The sequence below is a fragment of the Rana temporaria genome, chromosome 2 (genome assembly GCF_905171775.1).
Source record: "Rana temporaria chromosome 2, aRanTem1.1, whole genome shotgun sequence".
Taxonomy (NCBI): Eukaryota; Metazoa; Chordata; class Amphibia; order Anura; family Ranidae; genus Rana; species Rana temporaria.
Window position 1 is genome coordinate 432364633 of NC_053490.1, and position 19181 is coordinate 432383813.

General features: G+C 43.3%; 1 protein-coding gene across 2 annotated transcripts in view; it reads left to right on the forward strand.

Annotated features, from left to right (window-relative positions):
- Window positions 1-19181, forward strand: part of MKS1 (MKS transition zone complex subunit 1) — a 49203-nt gene that overhangs the window by 13456 nt on the left and 16566 nt on the right. Inside the window, exons 9-16 of one of the 2 annotated variants that reach the window (XM_040338327.1) lie at window positions 3123-3179; window positions 6506-6548; window positions 8359-8421; window positions 13240-13310; window positions 16094-16163; window positions 16257-16361; window positions 17490-17623; window positions 18571-18655. In XM_040338327.1, the coding sequence (XP_040194261.1) occupies window positions 3123-3179; window positions 6506-6548; window positions 8359-8421; window positions 13240-13310; window positions 16094-16163; window positions 16257-16361; window positions 17490-17623; window positions 18571-18648 (621 nt within the window). In that variant the 3' untranslated portion in view covers window positions 18649-18655. The remainder of the gene's footprint in view (window positions 1-3122; window positions 3180-6505; window positions 6549-8358; window positions 8422-13239; window positions 13311-16093; window positions 16164-16256; window positions 16362-17489; window positions 17624-18570; window positions 18656-19181) is intronic. The other variant, XM_040338326.1, reaches the window with a different exon arrangement.

Here is a 19181-nt window from a genome sequence, read left to right on the forward strand (position 1 = left end):
ACGTCCGACCGACCGCCATCCCTCGCATGCGTCGTACTGATTCGACGCATGCGTGGAAGCTTTGAACTTCCAGGGCCGCCCACGTCGCCGCGGCCACGCCCTGCGTATTGTTTACGCGCAGATTTCTGTCTGATGGTGTGTACAACCATCAGACAGAAATCTCCGGGCGGACATGTCCGCTGAAAACGGTCCGGCGGACCGGTTTCAGTGCATTATCCGCCCGTGTGTACGGGGCCTAAGGTGAGCGAGTGATTTCCAGTGAACCAATAGCAATTTGCACTTTGCTCCTGCAATCGCCTCTTTAGTAAACGCCTCCATGTCGAGTTCATCCAAAATACTTAAAGGGGTTGTAAAGGTACAATTTTTTTCCTTTAAATAGCTTCCTTTACCTTAGTGCAGTCCTCCTTCACTTACCTCATCCTTCGAATTTTGCTTTTAAATGTCCTTATTTCTTCTGAGAAATCCTCACTTCCTGTTCTGTCTGTAACTCCACACAGTAATGCAAGGCTTTCTCCCTGGTGTGGAGTGTCGTGCTCACCCCCTCCCTTGGACTACCGGAAAGTCAGGACATTCTACGTTGCAGATAGAGAAAGGAGCTGTGTGTTAGTGGGCGTCCTGACACTCCTGTAGTCCAAGGGAGGGGGCGAGCACGACACTCCACACCAGGGAGAAAGCCTTGCATTACTGTGTGGAGTTACAGACAGAAGAACAGGAAGTGAGGATTTCTTAGAAGAAATAAGGACATTTAAAAGTAAAATAGAAGGATGAGGTAAGTGAAGGAGGACTGCACTAAGGTAAAGGAAGCTATTTAGGAAAAAAATTACCTTTACAACCCGTTTTAACCAGTTCCCTACCGAGCCATAGTAATATGATGTCGGCAGGAATTGTCTGTCCCTCAGAGTGGACGTCATATGACGTCCTTTGCATCGTGGCCGCTAGGGGGCTCGCGCGTCGCCGGCAAAGCTCGCGACCCGGTGCCTGGCGGCCGCGATGTCCGTCGGGCACCCGCGATTGCCGGCAATCACAGCAGGACCATGGATCTGTGTGTGTAAACACACAGATCCACCTCCTGTCAGAGGTGAGGAGACCGATGTGTGTTCCCAGTACAGAGGAACACAGATCAGTCTCCTCCCCTTGTGAGTCCCCCTGCCCCTACAGTTAGAATCACTCCCAGGGAACATATTAACCCCTTCAGCGCCCCTAGTGTTAACCCCTTCCCTGCCAGTCACATTTACACAGTAATCGGTGCAGTTTTATAGCACTAATCCCTGTATAAATGTGAATGGTCCCAAAAACGTGTCAAAAGTGTCCGATATGTCCGCCGCAATGTCACGGTCACAATAAAAATCGCAGATCGCCGCCATTACTAGTAAAAAATAATAAATAAAAATGCCATAAATCTATCCCCTATTTTGTAGACACTATAACTTTTGCGCAAACCAATCAATATACGCTTATTGCGTTTTAAAAAAAAAAAAAAATCTGTAGAAGAATACGTATCGGTCCAAACTGAGGAAAAAAACTTTTTTTTTTTTTTTGATATTTATTAAATCAAAAAGTACAAAATATGGTGTCTTTTAAAAATTGTTGCTCTGTTTTTGTTTATAGTGCAAAAAATAAAAACCGCAGAGATGATCAAATACCACCAAAATAAAGCTCTATTTGTGGGGGGAAAAACATAAAGATTTCATTTGGGTACAGTGTTGCATGACCGCGCAATTGTCATTCAAAGTGCAACAGCGCTGAAAACTTAAAAATTGGTCTGGGCAGGAAGGGGGTGAAAATGCCCTGTATGGAAGTGGTTAATATACAACAGAATCGTAACTTGAAACACTGAATTAAGCAAATAAGCCACCCCAATTACATAGCTGTTTACATAGTTCCTCCATGTGCCTGTTATTTATAGACCAACATTGGGAAAACGTTTAGTAATCCCAGGTTTTTACCAAATTTCCATAGAACTTGTAGATTAGTACATTGTTGGGGGGAAAAAAGGTAATAAAAAAAAAAATGCTAAATAAGGAAAAATACTCCCTTAACACAATTTCTGGTATATATTGAGCATTTAGTGGGAACCACAGATTGTTGTCTGTCTGCTTAGGAGACTGACATGAGAGTACTAAGGCCCAGATTCACGTAGAATCGCGGCGGCGTAACGTATCGTAGATACGTTACACCGCCGCAAGTTTTAATCGCAAGTGCCCGATTCTCAAAGCACTTGCATGAAAACTTACGCTGGCGGCCTCCGGCGTAAGCCCGCGTAATTCAAAGGGGCGTGTGCCATTTAAATTAGGCACGCTCCCGCGCCGGACCTACTACGCATGCTCCGTTTTGAAATTCCCGCCGTGCTTTGTGCGAAGTGACGTAATTTTTTCGAACGGCGACGTGCGTAGCGTACTTTTGTATTCCCGGACGTTTTACGCAAGAACAAAAAAATTTCAAATTTCGACGCGGGAACGACGCCCATACAGCACAAACGTGGGCTGTGTAAAGTTAGGGCAGCAAAAACGACGACTAATTTTGCGACGGAAAACTAGACTAGCAGCGACGTAGCGAGCGCAAAAAAACGTCGTGGATCGCCGTAAATACTAATTTGCATACCCGACGCTGGTTTACGACGCGAACTCCCCCCAGCGGTGGCCGAGGTATTGCATCCTAAGATCCGACAGTGTAATTCAATTACACCTGTCGGATCTTAGGGCTAACTATGCGTAACTGATTCTATGAATCAGTCGCATAGTTAGGAAGACCCTAAAACAGAGATACGACGGCGTATCAGGAGATACGACGGCGTATCTCTTTTGTGAATCTGGGCCTAGGATTTTAGTGTTTCATAAGTACCGTGCCAGATGCTGGTATTTCTCCAGACATTGCCATTTGAAACAAGCTGCAGTATTCTCTATCTACTTTTCTGGTTGTGTCATATTATTTGGATTATAGGGCACAGGATTAGGATGTGTATGTTAGATTAAAACTTCATAGATTGGGAGTATCCTACACCTAGTTAGGCAGTCATATAGCATGGAGAGGATATGTTGGCCATTTTAACTACTTGAATCCATATTCTGTTTTGATTGGTAAGTCTGTGTTATGATTTTACTCTCCCAATGCTTTCTTTTCAGTTGTATGGCAGGCATAAAGAATATCTGAACAGTCTTGTGGGCTCTGATTTTGAAATGGTGAGATAACCAGTAATTGTTTTTGTTTACACACAGTAATTCTATGTAGTTTTAAATGGAATACATTAATATTACAGCAAATGTTATACTTAAGATACGCAAAGCACAGCTTTTCCTGTAAAAGTCATACTTGGTGTCACCTCAAGCCTCCATATTGACAGTGTGGACTTCCATCACAAAGACCATTAAGGAGTCTTGAAGGTGAAATTTAACAGGAAGGAAAAATAAATATTTGCATATCATCTGCCTTTATCTCTGTCTTTACTGATTGTCTCTGCTAAAGATACTTTTTTTTTCTTCACAAAATGCTTAGTATGACCTGTTTATTTTGTGACATATCTACTGTTATTCTGAGTAGTTGCTTCAAGTTTTATTTCAGCTTTGCTTTTTAGTACTTTAAAGAGGAGGTTCCATTAAAAAAAAAAAAAATAATTAAAAGTCGGCAGCTACTAACACTGGAGCTGCTGACTTTTAATAAGGACACTTACCTGTCCTAGCCGCCAGCGATGTCAGCCCCCACAGAGGCCGATCCTCGATCCTGGCAGCTCCAAGCGCCGCCATCCACAGTAAAGGAAACAGGCAGTGAAGCCGTACGGCTTCACTGCCCGTTTCCTACTGCGCATGCGCGAGCAGCACGGCGCTTTGTGAATGGGCCGGCTGCTTTCTGGGACACACACAGTTCCCAGAATGCAGCGCGCCCCATTCACAGGAAGACGCCCAGTGTAGGAGGAGGAAGAGAATCCACCGCGGACGATGAAGAGGCAGATTCGGCACTTCCGCATAGCAACAGCGATTTAGGGTGAGTAAAACATTTATTTTTATTTTTTAGGTTTTTGGTGAAATATATTTTTTTTGGAGGAACCTCCACTTTAAAGAAGAGATGCAGTTTGGGGGCACTCTCAGCTCCAGTATTTTAATTTTTTTGTTCAATCCCAGGGATAAAAAAATCATTTAAAAAGCAGCTGACCACTTTTTTGTGTGCTAACCGTATAAAGGTCTCCCACAACTTTACCCTTCCTCGACTCCTTAAGAAATCAGCTTGACAGTGCTCCTTCCTCGCTTGTAGCATACAACATTACCCAATTTTTGAGTTATGGGGGAGCATATCACCACCCACAATGTAATTTTGCCCAGGTCTAACAGCCAACTGCTAGGCCCAAGTTTTGTCACATGACTGAGGTAGTGGTGTTACCTAGCCTTTGACACCAGCTAACACTGGGACTACTAGTGCTGGCATACTAGCACATTATGAGAGACTACCCTTAGAAAGAAGCCTTCCAGTGCCGCGCTGAGAGGGCTGACATCTTCCCTCAGTCTTCCTTCTGGGTATGCGTCCTCTGACTACATGAGTGTCTGGGGGCTCGATGACTAACAGAGTGTACTACCGCGTTAAAGCACATTTTATTCTTGGTACATTGTTGCTTTTAGATACATTACATTTAAATAACTTATTCTAGTCCCTGGTAGGAATTGTAAACTTGATCAAAATGATTTTCATGCCCCAGCTCCTCTATATACTACATAAAACTCCCATGGTAATCCTCCTAAAAAAAAAAAAAAATGCATTATTAACTCCGTTTTTAGGTCCTTTCTGTGGCAGGACAAGCCCCCCTGGATTAAGCTGGAACAACTGCAGAAACCCAAGGACGAGGGGGGTTTGGCCTTGCCTAACCTGTGGCTTTATTATATCACTTCCCAGCTGCAGCATGTGCCCCAAGCCCTTACCCCGCTGGACGGAGGGATGGAGGGCCAATCCGCTGTAGACTCCATTAAAACTCTTGTGCCACGAAATGGGGGTTTCAGATGTAGCGGAGGGCTTAGAGCTGTTGGCCTACGCAAAGTCCAATACGAGATTCCCCACATTTGCCCTAGTCCAGAAAACATGGAACAAGTCCAGACAGTTATAGGCAGTAGAAGGCTATACCAAATACAGCCCAATATGGAACAACGGGTACTACACGGAACTACAAACACTAATGTGTGGGGCTCGGTGGAGGAGGCATGGAGTCACGCACCTACGCCACATTTTTGTGGCAGGTAAATTGAGCACCTTTGCTGATCTGCGGGAGCGATTTCGGCTTCCACCGAAAATGCACTTTTACTATCTCCAACTGCAACACGCGATCAGGGCTTAGTTTGGTGGGACTCCAGGGACTCTATCCCCAACCCCCATATTTCACTATATGGAGGAGGCGATCGGCTTTAGAGGTTTTATTTCCAACTGCTACTCGATGTTACTCTGGGTATTCCTGACGGGATTCCCCTTAGGAACAGTGACCAGGGGGGAGCATAACGTGGGTTTCCCTAGAGGGGGAACAGTGGGAATAGGCGCTTCAGGCGTTACGAATATCTTCCTGTAATGTAGCACAGCGCCTGTCACAGCTGTACATTATACTGAGGGTGCATTGGCCAGAATGGGGGCTAGACCAAACTCGGATTGTCCAAGGTGTGCGAGAGATCATGGAGACTTAATTCATTAGCTGTTACGCTGCCCCAAAATACATCTATATTGGACAGGGGTTCTGACTACCATCAACAAAGCCTTTTCAGTGACTATCCCGACTGACCCCAAACCGTGTATTTTAGGCATCCTAGATGACCTTTCACTAGAGGACAACTTTAAACCGCCCATTGCAAGAGTCCTATTTCAGGCACGTCTTCTGATCCTTAGGTGATGGAAGGCGACCAATCCCCCCCTTGCACAGGGAATGGAATTAACAAGGTGGGAGACACGTTACGGCTTGAAAGTTTATCTTTCAACACGGGGAGTCCTAGTAAATTTGAAACTCAGTGGTTACCCTGGCTGAGCTCCCCGGGCTTATCCCCGGTAGACCTCATACTCGATAGGTTACTGCGTTGAGTCAATTGTAAAAGGAATAATGCTAGATTTCATCGCTAGAGGATGACGGGCGCAGCGTGCCATGTAGGTGGCTGGGCAACCTTCATAAAATGTATGTTGAAATTACCACGCCTTGGGCACAGGGGTGGAGTTGACAAGATATAATGTATGTAACCTGTGATATGGTGGAACTGGAAGTTAAGACATGTTTGTAAAACTTGTTCTTTAATAAACTTGTTTCTGGAAAAAAAAAAAAAAAATTCTCTTTCGTTCATAGACGGACACAGCCTTCATTGACCTTAGGGTTATGCTTCTTCCTACCAAGAGATTTAATCTCCTGGTAGGAATAAGCATAACCCTAAGGTCAATGAAGGCTGTGTCCGTCTATGAACTCAGAGAAATGGATTTTACGGTAAGTACAAAAATCCTTTTATTCTAGATATCTCTGCTTTGCAATCCTGATTATGCTAGTTTATCTATTTTCTAGCCGCCAGCTGGTACTCTGAGAGTTTTTATAAATGGGGAGATTGGTAAGTGATTTAAATTGTTTGTGCATGTATAATATATACTGTACCCGATTCTTGCCGTTTACTGTATGATTTTTTTTTTTAGCTGTGTCAGTCCGTTAACCATGCTGTTAAAATTGATTTTCGAATGCCCCCACACACGATACGAAAATCAGACGACAGATCGTCCGTTTTTTTATCTTTTGTTGCATGCTAGTCATATATCAAACCTGAAGAGTTTAGTAATGTTACGAAAATTCTCGTATGACAGAATAAAAAATCAAAAGTGATGTCATGTGTTGTAGTGTATTTGTATTATATTTTCGGATGACAACTGTACTGATTGAATGAAAATCGTATAATCTGTTAATATCCGAGAATTTTTTTTTTGTGCATGTCTGATAAAATAATATCGGATGAACTGTCGTGATCGGCTCTCGAAAGCTCTGTACTAACGATCCGATTAAAGTGCGATCGCGCCGAAAGCGGTATTTTTTGTCCGATTTTCGGATCATGTTTATGGGCAATTACTGTGCTTGCTATGCTATAGACAAAGCAGACCACAGTAGAAATGAATTAATTGAGCCAAGAATGTATAATACTAACAAATCATTTGTACTGAAATGATAGAGGTGATGGTTTTGGGTTGGTAATAACTGGTTAAAACACTGAGATGCAGGTTCTCTTGTTATATTTATAGTAAAATTATAGGGCCGGATTCAGAGAGATTGGCGTATCTCTGTGCGGGCGTAGCGCATCTCATATGCGCTACGCTGACGTAACCTAGAGAGGCAAGTACAGTATTCACAAAGCACTTGCTCCCTAAGTTACGGAGGCGTAACGTAAATGGGCCGGCGTATGCCCGCGTAATTCAAAGTAGGCTGGTAGTGGGCGTGTTGTATTATAATGAATCGTGACCCCATGTAAATGAAGCGCCGTACGAACGGCGCATGCGTGCGCATGCTCAGAATCACGACGAATTTACGCCCTAAGATACGACGGCTTAATGGCAACGACGTGAACGTAATCTACGCCCAGCCCCATTCGCGTACGACTTACGTAAACTAAGTAAAAAAATACGCTTGTTCCGACGTCCTTACTTTGCATTACCTGCGCCTCATATAGCAGGGGTCACTTTACGCCGGACGTAAGCCTTACGTAAACGGCGTAGCTAAATCCGACGGGCGCAAGTACGTTCGTGAATCGGCGTATCTAGGTCATTTGCATATTCGATGCGTAAATCTACGGAAGCACCCCTTGCGGCCAGCGTAAATATGCACCCAAGATATGACGGCGTAAGGAGACTTACGTTGGTCGTATCTTGCAAAATTCAGGCGTATCTCAGTTCCTAAATACGCGCATAGATACGACGGCGCACATTTGGACTTACCTGGAGATTCGGGCCCATAGTCTTTAAATGTCATATTTTCTCATACATACACTTTACCTTCATGGGGTTAGGAGAACACAAGCTACTCTTGTGATATGGGTTTTAATCTCATTTAAAGTAATAAACATCAATTGCCCACTGATATCTGCAGTGCTTGGTAATCTAAAGTGTGCTGATAAAATACAAGCATAATTATTTCTACAGAATTCTTGTATGGCATGGTTAAACTCCAGTACCAAATATGTCCAGCGGGTGGTGGCTTTTCTCTGTTCCTATCAGGCTTTATACTGTAGAACCAATGTGAGATGGAGCTACTGTCCTTGCATCTTGTTCTCTTAGCATGTTGTATATCTGAAACTGTCTCTCAGGCAAAAGTTTGAACATGTTTTCAATTGAAACATTGTTGCTTTTATAAACCTATGTTCTTTTTTTTTTTTTGTTTAGTGTCTGCTCAGGAGTATGAATGTGACAATCTTTATATACATTTCTTCTTAGAGCTGCCTAAACGTAAGTATTTAGTATAGAACATGGGTTTGTATGTTAAAGTGGATGTAACCCACTCTCATCCTTTCTAAACTACTGCCATAGTGCTGATCTATAAGGGTATAGATGCCTCCTGCATGTATCCTTACCTGTCAAATGTCTCCCCTCTGTCTGTTATAAGAACGGAAAAACTGCAGATTCTCCTCTACACTTCCCTTGCACATGCATTTCTTCCTGTGTATTCCTTACACTAAATTCTGCTATGATCACTAACATCCAGTCAAAATTCAGAAAAGTAACCACATGACTTCAGAAAAGGAGTGGGGGTGGGAATTAAAAAAGAATGCCTGTCTCCAGGCTAGTGTATGAGATATGTAAATAACCTGTCGCTCACAGCAAGGGGGCGGAACGGACCAATGTTTTTCTCTGTAAGTCTGTTTTATCTCACTGAACAATAACAGAGGATTGCTCAGATCTGGATTAACTCTGGCAAGACTGGGCACAGATGATAGGAAATCTTATACTGTACATTGTGACATAAAAAAATAAATACATTTCGGGTTTACATCCACTTTAACATAGAACTATAACAATGGTAAGTGTCTGATTAATCTACCATAAAATAGAGAATAATACAAAAGTCTCTTGAGCAGCCAGCACAATGTTGATGAACAGAAATTCAAGTATAAAAAGAGAGATAGGTGCAGCTCTCAAAATATAATGTGCTTAGGCTCTTCGATCTTCAGATGTTAATAATGGCAGAACATTTCTGGGTATATATTTGGAGGGTGAAGGAGGAAAGATAACAACCACCACCGCCACCCAAACACACTGCCTTTTACCCTCCTCTTCGGACCCTCATCATCCTCGTTCCCGGTCATCCACAATCTATCAAATAAAGCAGATAAAACAGGATGGACACAGTTATGCCAATCTCCTCGCTCCGTCCCAGTAGTCACACCGTTGGATCCACATATAATATCGTCCCATAAAATATAAAGGAAGAATCATCATGGTGTAGTAATCTGCACTCGCATTTCCAAATAAAAGATAATTGTTTGCTGCTGGATACAATCACACAACTCCTGGCTAATACTGCCAATAAGATGGCCGCCACCGTGTCCCAGCGTACACACGCATCACGTCTCAAACTCCTCCCTACAAGATTCGTCATACGCTGACGTCGTCATGGGCGGCGATTGTGGATGACCAGGAACAAGGGTGTTCATTTCATTCAATGCTCATTTGACCCTTGTGATGGGGGTCCTAAGAGGCAGTGTGTTTGGGTGCCCGTGGTGGTTATTTTCCCTTCTTCACTCTCCAAATATATTCCATGAAGTGTTCGGCCATTATTAACATCTGAGGACCGAAGGGTCTAAGGACATTGTATTTTGAGCTCTGCACCTGTCTCTCTTTTTATCGTAGAACTATAGGCAAAACGTTATCATTTTGAATAGAGCAAGGGTGGGTTATAACCCCTGTCAGATTATTATTTTTTTCTGTATCCCATTGCAGAGATTTCCCCTCACTTCCTGTCCAATAGCCAAACAGGAAGTGAAAGGAAATCCCTGCAAATTAAGGGAATTCCTTGAGAACCCCCAGCTCACCATTGGAAGATTTCCCCTATATTACTTTTCTGGAGACGACCCAAAATTTGGGATTTTGGTTTACTTTCACTTTTAATGATAATGGTAAACAGGACAAATAGGAAGGTTGTATCTCCTTAACAGAGGCATAGACAGCAATAAAAACTGACAGGTGTTCTAATCCCTCTGGACTTAATCCAAAACGAAAAAAAAAATTATGCCATACCGCAAGCAGTAAAGCAACATCCGACAGTGGGAGCGACACTTGGCGTAGTCAAAAGAACACTTAAAAAAGTTAGGACATCGACTCTGTTAAACCCAATGACTCCTATCTTAGGCAACCAGAGTTTGAAATGGGCTTAAAAGATAAAAGTTTCATGACCCTGAAACGACAGGGTAAAAGCAGACTTGTACATGTCATGGTAGACAATCATGTAATGTCCAGAGAAGAGTTGGACTCGGAGTTTGGAGAAAGTTTCGATTCTTTCAGGAGAATGCAGTTAAATGCATTTCTTAGGTCGATTTCGAAGCGAACAAGAGAAATGGCTATACCGTCCAAGTTTGAAAATCTATGTTTAAACGGAGAGTCAGTAAGACATGCAATATCGATATTGTATACCATGGTGATCGAGTTGAAGGCCCCACAAAACCTTGGTTTCATACAGGCATGGGAGAGAGAGATGGGGGTCACTTTCTCAGAAGCACAAAAAAATAAGATATTTAGGTTTACACACAAGGGCCCCGGATTCACAGAGAACTGGCGCACATTACGCCGCCGTAGCGCATCTCAATGTACGCTACGCCGACGCAGCGCAGAGAGGCAAGCATTGAATTCACAAAGCCAATGCTGCCTAGACTGCGCTGGGTTTCCAAGGCGTAAGTTGGCGTAGGTGGAAGTGGGCGTGAGCCATGCAAACCCATGCAAATGAGGCGTGTCCCCATGCAAATGATGGTTTGCGAGCCAGACAAGTACATTGAACGAACTGCGCATGCGTCGTGTCGTCGATGCATCCCCGTGTGCATGTTCAATAACAACGTCGGAACAACTACCCAAGATATACCGGATCACTGCCTACGCCATGAACGTAATCTTCGCCCATCCAGACACACGTCCAACGTAAACTACGTAAAAAACGCCGGCTTCTGTTACCTGATGCAGACCTTTACATGTGTGCTGCTGAGTTACACCTCCTTTATGGGGCTTAACTTTATGCCGGACGTACAACTTACGCGCACCTCTCGTAGCCTGCGTCGGGCGGGCGCAGGTTCGTGAATCGCCGTATTTTCCTAATTTTCCTCATTTGCATGGCTATTCAATGGCAGCACCACCATGCAGCCAGCGTAAATGTGCACCCACCCTACGCCGGCGTAGGCAAGTTACGTCAGCGGGATTAAGCCTGTTTTTAGGCGTATCTTAGTTTGTGGGTACGGCGCACAGATACGACGGCGCATATTTGCACTTACGCAGCGTATCTGGAGATACGTCGGCACAAGTGCTTTGTGAATCCGGGCCAAGGTGTCAATAGCAACTAGGTATCAAGAGGGGAAGCTATAAGGTTCTGAGTAGGTGGTATAGAATGCCAGAAGTACTGAAGCGTATATATCCGCAGGGTCTGTTGGCACCATGATACACATTTGTTGGGAATGTTCAAAATAAAGAATTTCTGGGCAATGGTTTCAGAAACAATAGAAGAAATGATTGATGTGTCACTGGGAGATAATCCAGCTGCCTTCCTGCTCTTTGATCTCCTGCATTCGATGGAAAAATATAAAAATTTGCTGCTGAGACATCTGCTGTTGACGGCAAAAGCATGCATTCCAGCTCTCTGGAAAAGTAATGTGTCTCCAAGTAAAGCACAATGGATGGCAAAAATATCAGAAGTCCAACTAATGGAAAACCTCACTATGAGTATGAAAGAGCAGGAAAACAAGCATCGGCAGATCTGGGCTCCTTATGTCATATACAGGGAGCGGGAGGGGTGAGGGGAGGAGAGAGGGAGAAGGAAGGAACCAACAGGAAAGGAAGAGGTAAGGAAAGAAAGAGAAGGGAGGAAGGAGATTTTTTTTTTTTTTATCTTTCTTTGTCTTTTTTGGTTGAACTATTCTAAGATTAAACCGACATTTTCGGTTTCTTTCTTTCTTGGGGAAATAATATAAGTTTAAAGATAAAGTAGAAACTTGGGATAGGAATAATTAAAAGTACTTAAGAGTAATATAAGTAGAATGCATGTATAAGATGTTTTATTCGTAAAGATGTATTATGGTTATTTTTGTGGAAAAAGAAAATATAAAAAATAAAGAATTGAAAAAAAAAGTGAAGATTTGCTGTCTTATAGAGAATATTTGGTAGGGTTCATTTTGGCTAAGCAACACCTCTAACTCTTCTCTTGGGCATGGCAATTTCCTGACCCTGGCCTATGCTACTCCTGTTTGTGTAGCTTCATCGCTGCATATTGGTAGTGTGACATCATCTGAGACAGGGGTAGGCAACCTTACCTGATCAACACAGGAGAAGTCATAGATCACCGGGCACAGTGTCTAAGACTTTTCCAGGCAAATTTTATACCAAGATTTGTGATCTTGTGCACTGTAGAGTTGTCACTACTGAATGTTTTTTGCTCTATTGAGGCCCTGCTGGAGAGGATGCTGCACCTGAGGGCCTGCTGGAGAGGATGCTGCACCCGAGGGCCTGCTGGAGAGGATGCTGCACCCGAGGGCCTGCTGGAGAGGATGCTGCACCCGAGGGCCTGCTGGAGAGGATGCTGCACCCGCGGACCTGCTGGAGAGGATGATGCACCTGAGGACCTGCAGTGCATGAACCCCTTGCTCCTACTCTGTCATTACGGGATATGTTCTTCCACTCGTACTGCCTGTTGAATTTTGTCCCATTTTATGCAGCTGCTGTCTCGGGATCTATGGCTCCACCACTCCTCCTTCCTATTGATTACTTCACCAAGGTGGAAATCATTTATCAGTTCATTGGAGCACCAGTTATTAGGGGATTTACCCTAAAACTATTTCTACTACTTATGGTTCTGGTACTGATGAGGTCATGAGAAGATAATTTCTTGGCATCCATTACTACTAATTTTTACACTTTTCACCTGCTCCAAAAGGCCCTATAGCAAGCTGTGTTCTAGGTGTTTATATCTTGGAAACGTACCATTTTGGTGCTTGGGGGCAAACTCTGAAATAATAGGCTGAAGTCATGTTTCTTTCCTGTTTACCTACTTGGTTTTATGTCTTGGCTTTGCAGATTGGTCCAGTCCTGCCTTCCAGGATCTCTCAGGAGTTACTCAAAGCTGTACATCTAAAACCTTGGGATGGGTAAATGTCTTCTGGCACTTTTGTGCTTTTTTCCCTTGTTTTCTTCACTTAAAGTGGAAGTAAACCCTCCTATCGTTTTCAGCCAAGGAAGCGGCCATCTTGACCTCTGTTTAATCTGCAACTGCCATGATGCTGTACATGTGACCTGTTATGAAACCAGCCATTGGATGGTTTGGCAGTTTGGTTGAGAGCACAAACAAATGTGACAGCTAGCATTTCCGGCATGCCGGGAATGTTAACTGTTTTTGTAACTATCAAATTGAAGGGTTTACTTCCACTTTAAAGCAGACCTGTATTTATATGTTTATATATTGGATAATTATAAGGTGACTCCGCCGGTTATCTTTTGCATAGAATAACGTGCATTCTGTTCTGCTACAGTATTGGCTACTTACTGAGGATAAAGAGACCCTGTCAACTAAATGCACAGGATTTTTTTTTTTCATATGTGAACACAGACTCCCAATACAAAACCTCTTAAGGCCTTCAAACACCGCTCAATGTTAACCTATGTGTCCAAGCCCACAGTTGAGTTTTCAGGCATTTGAAGGAAGAATAAAATACCACTAGCATGTTCAGGTGCAGCAGCACTTTGGCAGAAAAACACTTAAAGCGTCTAAATGCATCAAAATGCACGTTTTAATGCTAGGTGTTTAAAATGATTTAATTATTGTTGCACTATTTATTTTAGTAGAGTTTTAAAAAAATACCATTCAAATTATTGTTTTGGCCAATGAAATAATGCGCAAGTGCTTGGCGCACCTAAACGCATTTACTAAAACACGGCTTTGGGCGCATTTTGGCGCTGCTTTTCTCCTGCTCAAAGTATTAATACCATGGCTTAATGTACTTTCTTTTACTTGCGCAAACCTTCACAGACATATGTAATTATAAAATTCCAGAATAATATTAGGGGACAAATGTCTCATTACATCTGTGACTCTTAGACAATCTTTTTTCAACCATTTGCCCAATATCATTTTTACAGCTACCAAAATTGAGAGTACAAGAGGCCTTGTATTTATTCCAGAAAAACTACATTTTCAAAGGGGAGTATGAATTGTTAAAGGGGAGTTCCACTCAAAAGTGGAACTTCCGCTTTAAGGCCTCCCCCCCGACTCCTGTTTGTGAAGCTGAGCTTTTGGGGAGGAGGAGGAGAGCAGGTACCCAATTTTGACAGGTACCTGCTCCCACTTCTGTTCCGGTCACCTTAGGAGATCGGAAGCAGAAGTTCTCCTTCCCGAAAAGTCTTCTGGGACACATGACAGGTCCTAGAAGACTTGAGGACCAGTCGCAAAGCGCAGCATCGATCGCACATGCACAGTGGGCATCTGGCTGTCAAGCCGCAAGCTGTGACAGCCGGGTGCATATGGTAAGGATGCCACCGCTGCCGAGGGAGAACACGGCTTTGGTGAGTGCTCCGTTGGATCAGGGGACAGGTGAGTGTGTGTTTTATTAAAAGTCAGTACCTACAGTTTTTGTAGCTGCTGACTTTTAATAAACAAACAAATGACAGGAACTGCGCTTTTAGTCAGATGCCCAATCCACCCTTGTAATTTATTCCAATTTTAAGCACCTATTATTCCTTTTAATATTTTATTACCTTAAAGTGACTGTAAATGATCAGTTGTGGTGTTTTTTTTTTTTTAATGATAATTATTTTTTTCATAGAGCAGCCTGGACCCTCCTCTTTTGGAGTCCTTCCGCTGGTGCACTTCTTCATTGTCTGTCTCCTTAGCAAGCACTTTCTGTGGGGCAGACATGCAGGCTCACTCCCGAGCTTGCTCTATGTGTCAATAACACATACAGTGCGGCTCGACCGCCACCCCCCGCTCTCTGCTCATTGGCTTTGACTGACTTCAGCTTGAGCAAATGGCTCCTGCAGCTTTCTCTGAGCCTATGAGGAGAGAGAGAGCATCACTGGGAGGGGCTATGCTGGTCCTATGCCACTTGATTTGCAGACATCCAGAAAGATCATTGGTGTCAGTAGTTGCTTACGTGAAAGACTTAGCCTTGATGAGAGACTACGCTTGTGCCATGCAAGTGGTTCTGCCAAGTGAGATTGGTGCCAGAACTATTGGGGCATCATCAAACAGGAAGTTAACTCCGCACTGCTCAAGGAACCAATAGCAACTGTAAGGCCTTGGACCAGAAAGGCTGGTCCAAGGCCTTACAGTTATAGCAGCTCTACAGCTGATACATACAATAGTTTGCAATTGTGCACTGTGTGTAGAAGCAGCCATCTTTATTGTTTATGTTGGTCGTTTATATTTTTTAAATACACTATGGAGGCTGTATGTTTCACTTTTAATGTATATGCTGTTCAGCATTGTACCCATCTGTGTTGACGGCCACAGCCATCCCAGAGAACAGATTTTTTATTTTTTTTATGCTTTTACATATTGTACCATGTAAAGGACACACATGTACATAAGTACTAGCCGCTGTCATCACACTTTCAGACTTGGTTATTCAAACATTGCAAAGAGCATTAGAGAAGAATCCCAACTTTTTCTATTTGGCCATAGGCCAGAACAAAATTAGTTTTCCTTTTACAGATGAAACTGGACCCTCTGGAGAAAACAAAATCTGAAAAACAAATTGGATATACAAACCCCCACAGAGATGACCACCGGCATGAGAACTATAAATGGCATATTTTGTCTCTATTTACCTGTACAGAACAGCAGCTTGAAATGCATCTTTATATTTATTTCCTCTTCTATTAAATCTTGGCAACATTTCCATATCGAGTCTTTAATGTTCTAATCCTCTTCCCCCAGGACAATGTAGCTTATTTCTGCTATCCATTCAGCTTTGAGATTTTCCTGTCTGAGGAGGTAGAGGCTGAAGGTGATTAGAGAAAAGTAGAAAAGTACAGAAATACAGTTGTAAGGGAAAAAACAAACAAAAAAAAAACACAAATGCAATTTTTTTTCATTTCAGAGGTGCCGCAGTGGCCAGTTCTTTACTTTGAAGTCCTCTCTCTGGACTTTTGGCAAAGGTATCGAGTTGAAGGCTATGGATCTGTTGTCCTGCCACATACTCCAGGCAAGTAAACAATTGCATTGTTTGTTCCCCACCAGGTGTATATTATTATTATTATTATTATTATTATTACAGGTACTTAAAGCGCTGTCAATTTATGCAGCACTTTACATACATAGAGCTAGATTCAGGTATCTCGGCGCATAGTTTTGCCGGCGTATCGTATCAAATATACGCTACGGCGCGCAGAGAGCCCAGAGCAGTATTCACAAAGCACTCGCCCCGTACGTTGCGGCGACGTAGCGTAATAGGGTTGGCGTAAGCCTGCCTAATTCAAAGTAGGCTGGTAGTGGGTGTGTTGTATTGAAATTAATCATGACCCCATGTAAATGAAGCGCCGTACGAACGGCGCATGCTCAGAATCACGTCGCGTATACTCCCTAAGCTACGTCGGCTCAATGCTTTCGACATGAACGTAGCCTACGCACAGCCCCATTCCCGTACGACTTACGTAAACAACGTAAAATTTGACGGCTGTTCCGACGTCCATACCTTAACATTGGCTGCGCCTCATATAGCGGGGGTAACTTTACGCCGGTCGTACGCCTTGCGTAAACAGTGTATATTGATGCGCCGGCCGTACATACGTAAATCGGCGTATCTAGGTCATTTACATATTCTACGCGTAAATCTACGGAAGCGCCCCTAGCGGCCAGTGTAAATATGCACCCTAGATACGACGGCGTACTAACACTTACGTCGGTCGGATGAAGCAGAAATTCAGGCGTATCTTGTTCCCTGAATACCGCGCATAGATACGACGGAGCATGCTTTAACTTACATGGCGTATGAATAGATACGCTGGCTTAAAATGTCTCTGCTTCTAGCTCATAATGTACATTCACATCAGCCCCTGCCCTCAAGGAGCTTACAATCTAAAGTCCCTAACTCACATTCATGCATACACATACTAGGGCCAATTTGGAGAGGAGACAATTACCTAGAGTGCCTTAAAATCTGTTAAAATTTTGTTTCTGGTTCACAAACAATAAACACCGTCTTTAAATATAGTATAGTGGATATATACTTGTAATGAAACCAAACGATGAGGCTATTCTTCCAGAGCTTATGGCCTCATGAATTGTACACATGCAAAATTAAAACAGACTTTCTATTTTATCTTATCCCAAGGAATGCATGAGATTGCTGCACAAACATGGCGGCCTGTAGAGCTTGGGATAGTGTCAGAGCTCAGAAGGTTTTTTATCGGAGGATCCCCAGAATTGGAAGATATAGCTTATGTTAGAACACCCGGAACTTTCCAGGTAAAGCATATTCTAAGGACTTGTACTGTATTTGATTAACTTTGACTGTCATATGGTAAATCTGTTATCCATGGAGATGTTACTTTCGGAGCCTATATTGAGATGTGGTGTTTTAGCGGTGATGTGCTTCACTATTATTCTTGAGTGTTCCATTTGGAATGCTGAAATAAAAAAAAAACACCCTGTGTGTGCAGCAGTTCTTCTCTCTAACCAAAGTCTGAGGCACCGTAAGGCATATTTTGGTTTAAAATGGCCTTTTTGTCTCTTCACAAAGAGTCCTATAACACAGGTAGAGGTTGTATTAAAGGGGCACTGAAGGTTCCGTTTTTTTTTTTTTAAATAACAAACATGTCGTACTTACCTCCACTGTGCAGCTTGTTTTGCACAGAGTAGCCCCTCTGCTGGGGTCTCTCGGCAGCTGTCTCGGCTCCTCCCCGCATCAGCTAACCCCCTTAATAGGAAGCTCTCTCCCAAGGGAGTTAGCTTGCGTGCGCGCTCCCACGATACAGCCGGCGGCTATAGCCGCCGACTGTATCACTCGGCCCCACTCCCAGCGTTCCGCGTCATTGATTTGATTGACAGCAGCGGGAGCCAATTGCTGCACTGCTATTAACCAATGAATGAGCTGAGAAGCCAGCACGTTCACAGCGCAGGACTTTCGAGGGGTCAGGTAAGTAAACGGGGGGCTAGGGGGCCGCTAATCCTCGGATGTTTTTTCACCTTAATGCATAGAATGCATTAAGGTGAAAAAACATGTACCTTTACAACCCCTTTAAATCTCAACAAAGTATTTATCTGTTAGGTGGAATGGTACATAATTGGATGTGTTGACAATCGCCTGCCCACTGACTGGTACCCCTCTTGTATATTGACCGTGGCAAGCCAATTTTTCCGAGTTAGGTGTTTTTGTTCTTAAAAACTATCAACTTCTATTTTATGTTTCTTAGGGGGGACAAGCTATAGTACCAGTTAGTCTATTCTGCAAATCCTGGCTTGCTGGATTTTTAAGGGCCCTACAGGATTGAGTCTCAGGTTTGTGAATTAAGATTAATCTACACTGTAAGGAAAATAAAAAAATGAATCATTGAAATGCAAATAGGGAACACGGCCTACCACATCAGGGATTCATCTTTACATCGATGTCCCTGTAGTGTACCAGTCCATTTTACTCACTTTAAACAGTAATCTGATGATTTGTTTAAATTTTGCCTGCCTCCTATGTAATGCAGTAAATGTGTTCCAAAAACACAAACTGTAGGATACTTTGGGCTAGATTCAGCAATGATTTACGCCGGCGTATCCATAGATACGCCGCGTAAATTCAAAGCTGCGCCGGCGTATCTTCTTTCTGTATTCAGAAAGCAAGCTACGCCAACATTAGCCTAAGATCCGACTGGTTTAAGTCTCTTACGCCGTCGTATCTTAGGGTGCATTCTCACGCTGGCCGCTAGATGGCGCTTCCGTCGTTTTCGGCGTAGAGTATGCAAATTACCTAGTTACGCCGATTCACAAACGTACGTGCGCCCGGCGGTAGTTTTTTACGTCGTTTGCGTAAGGC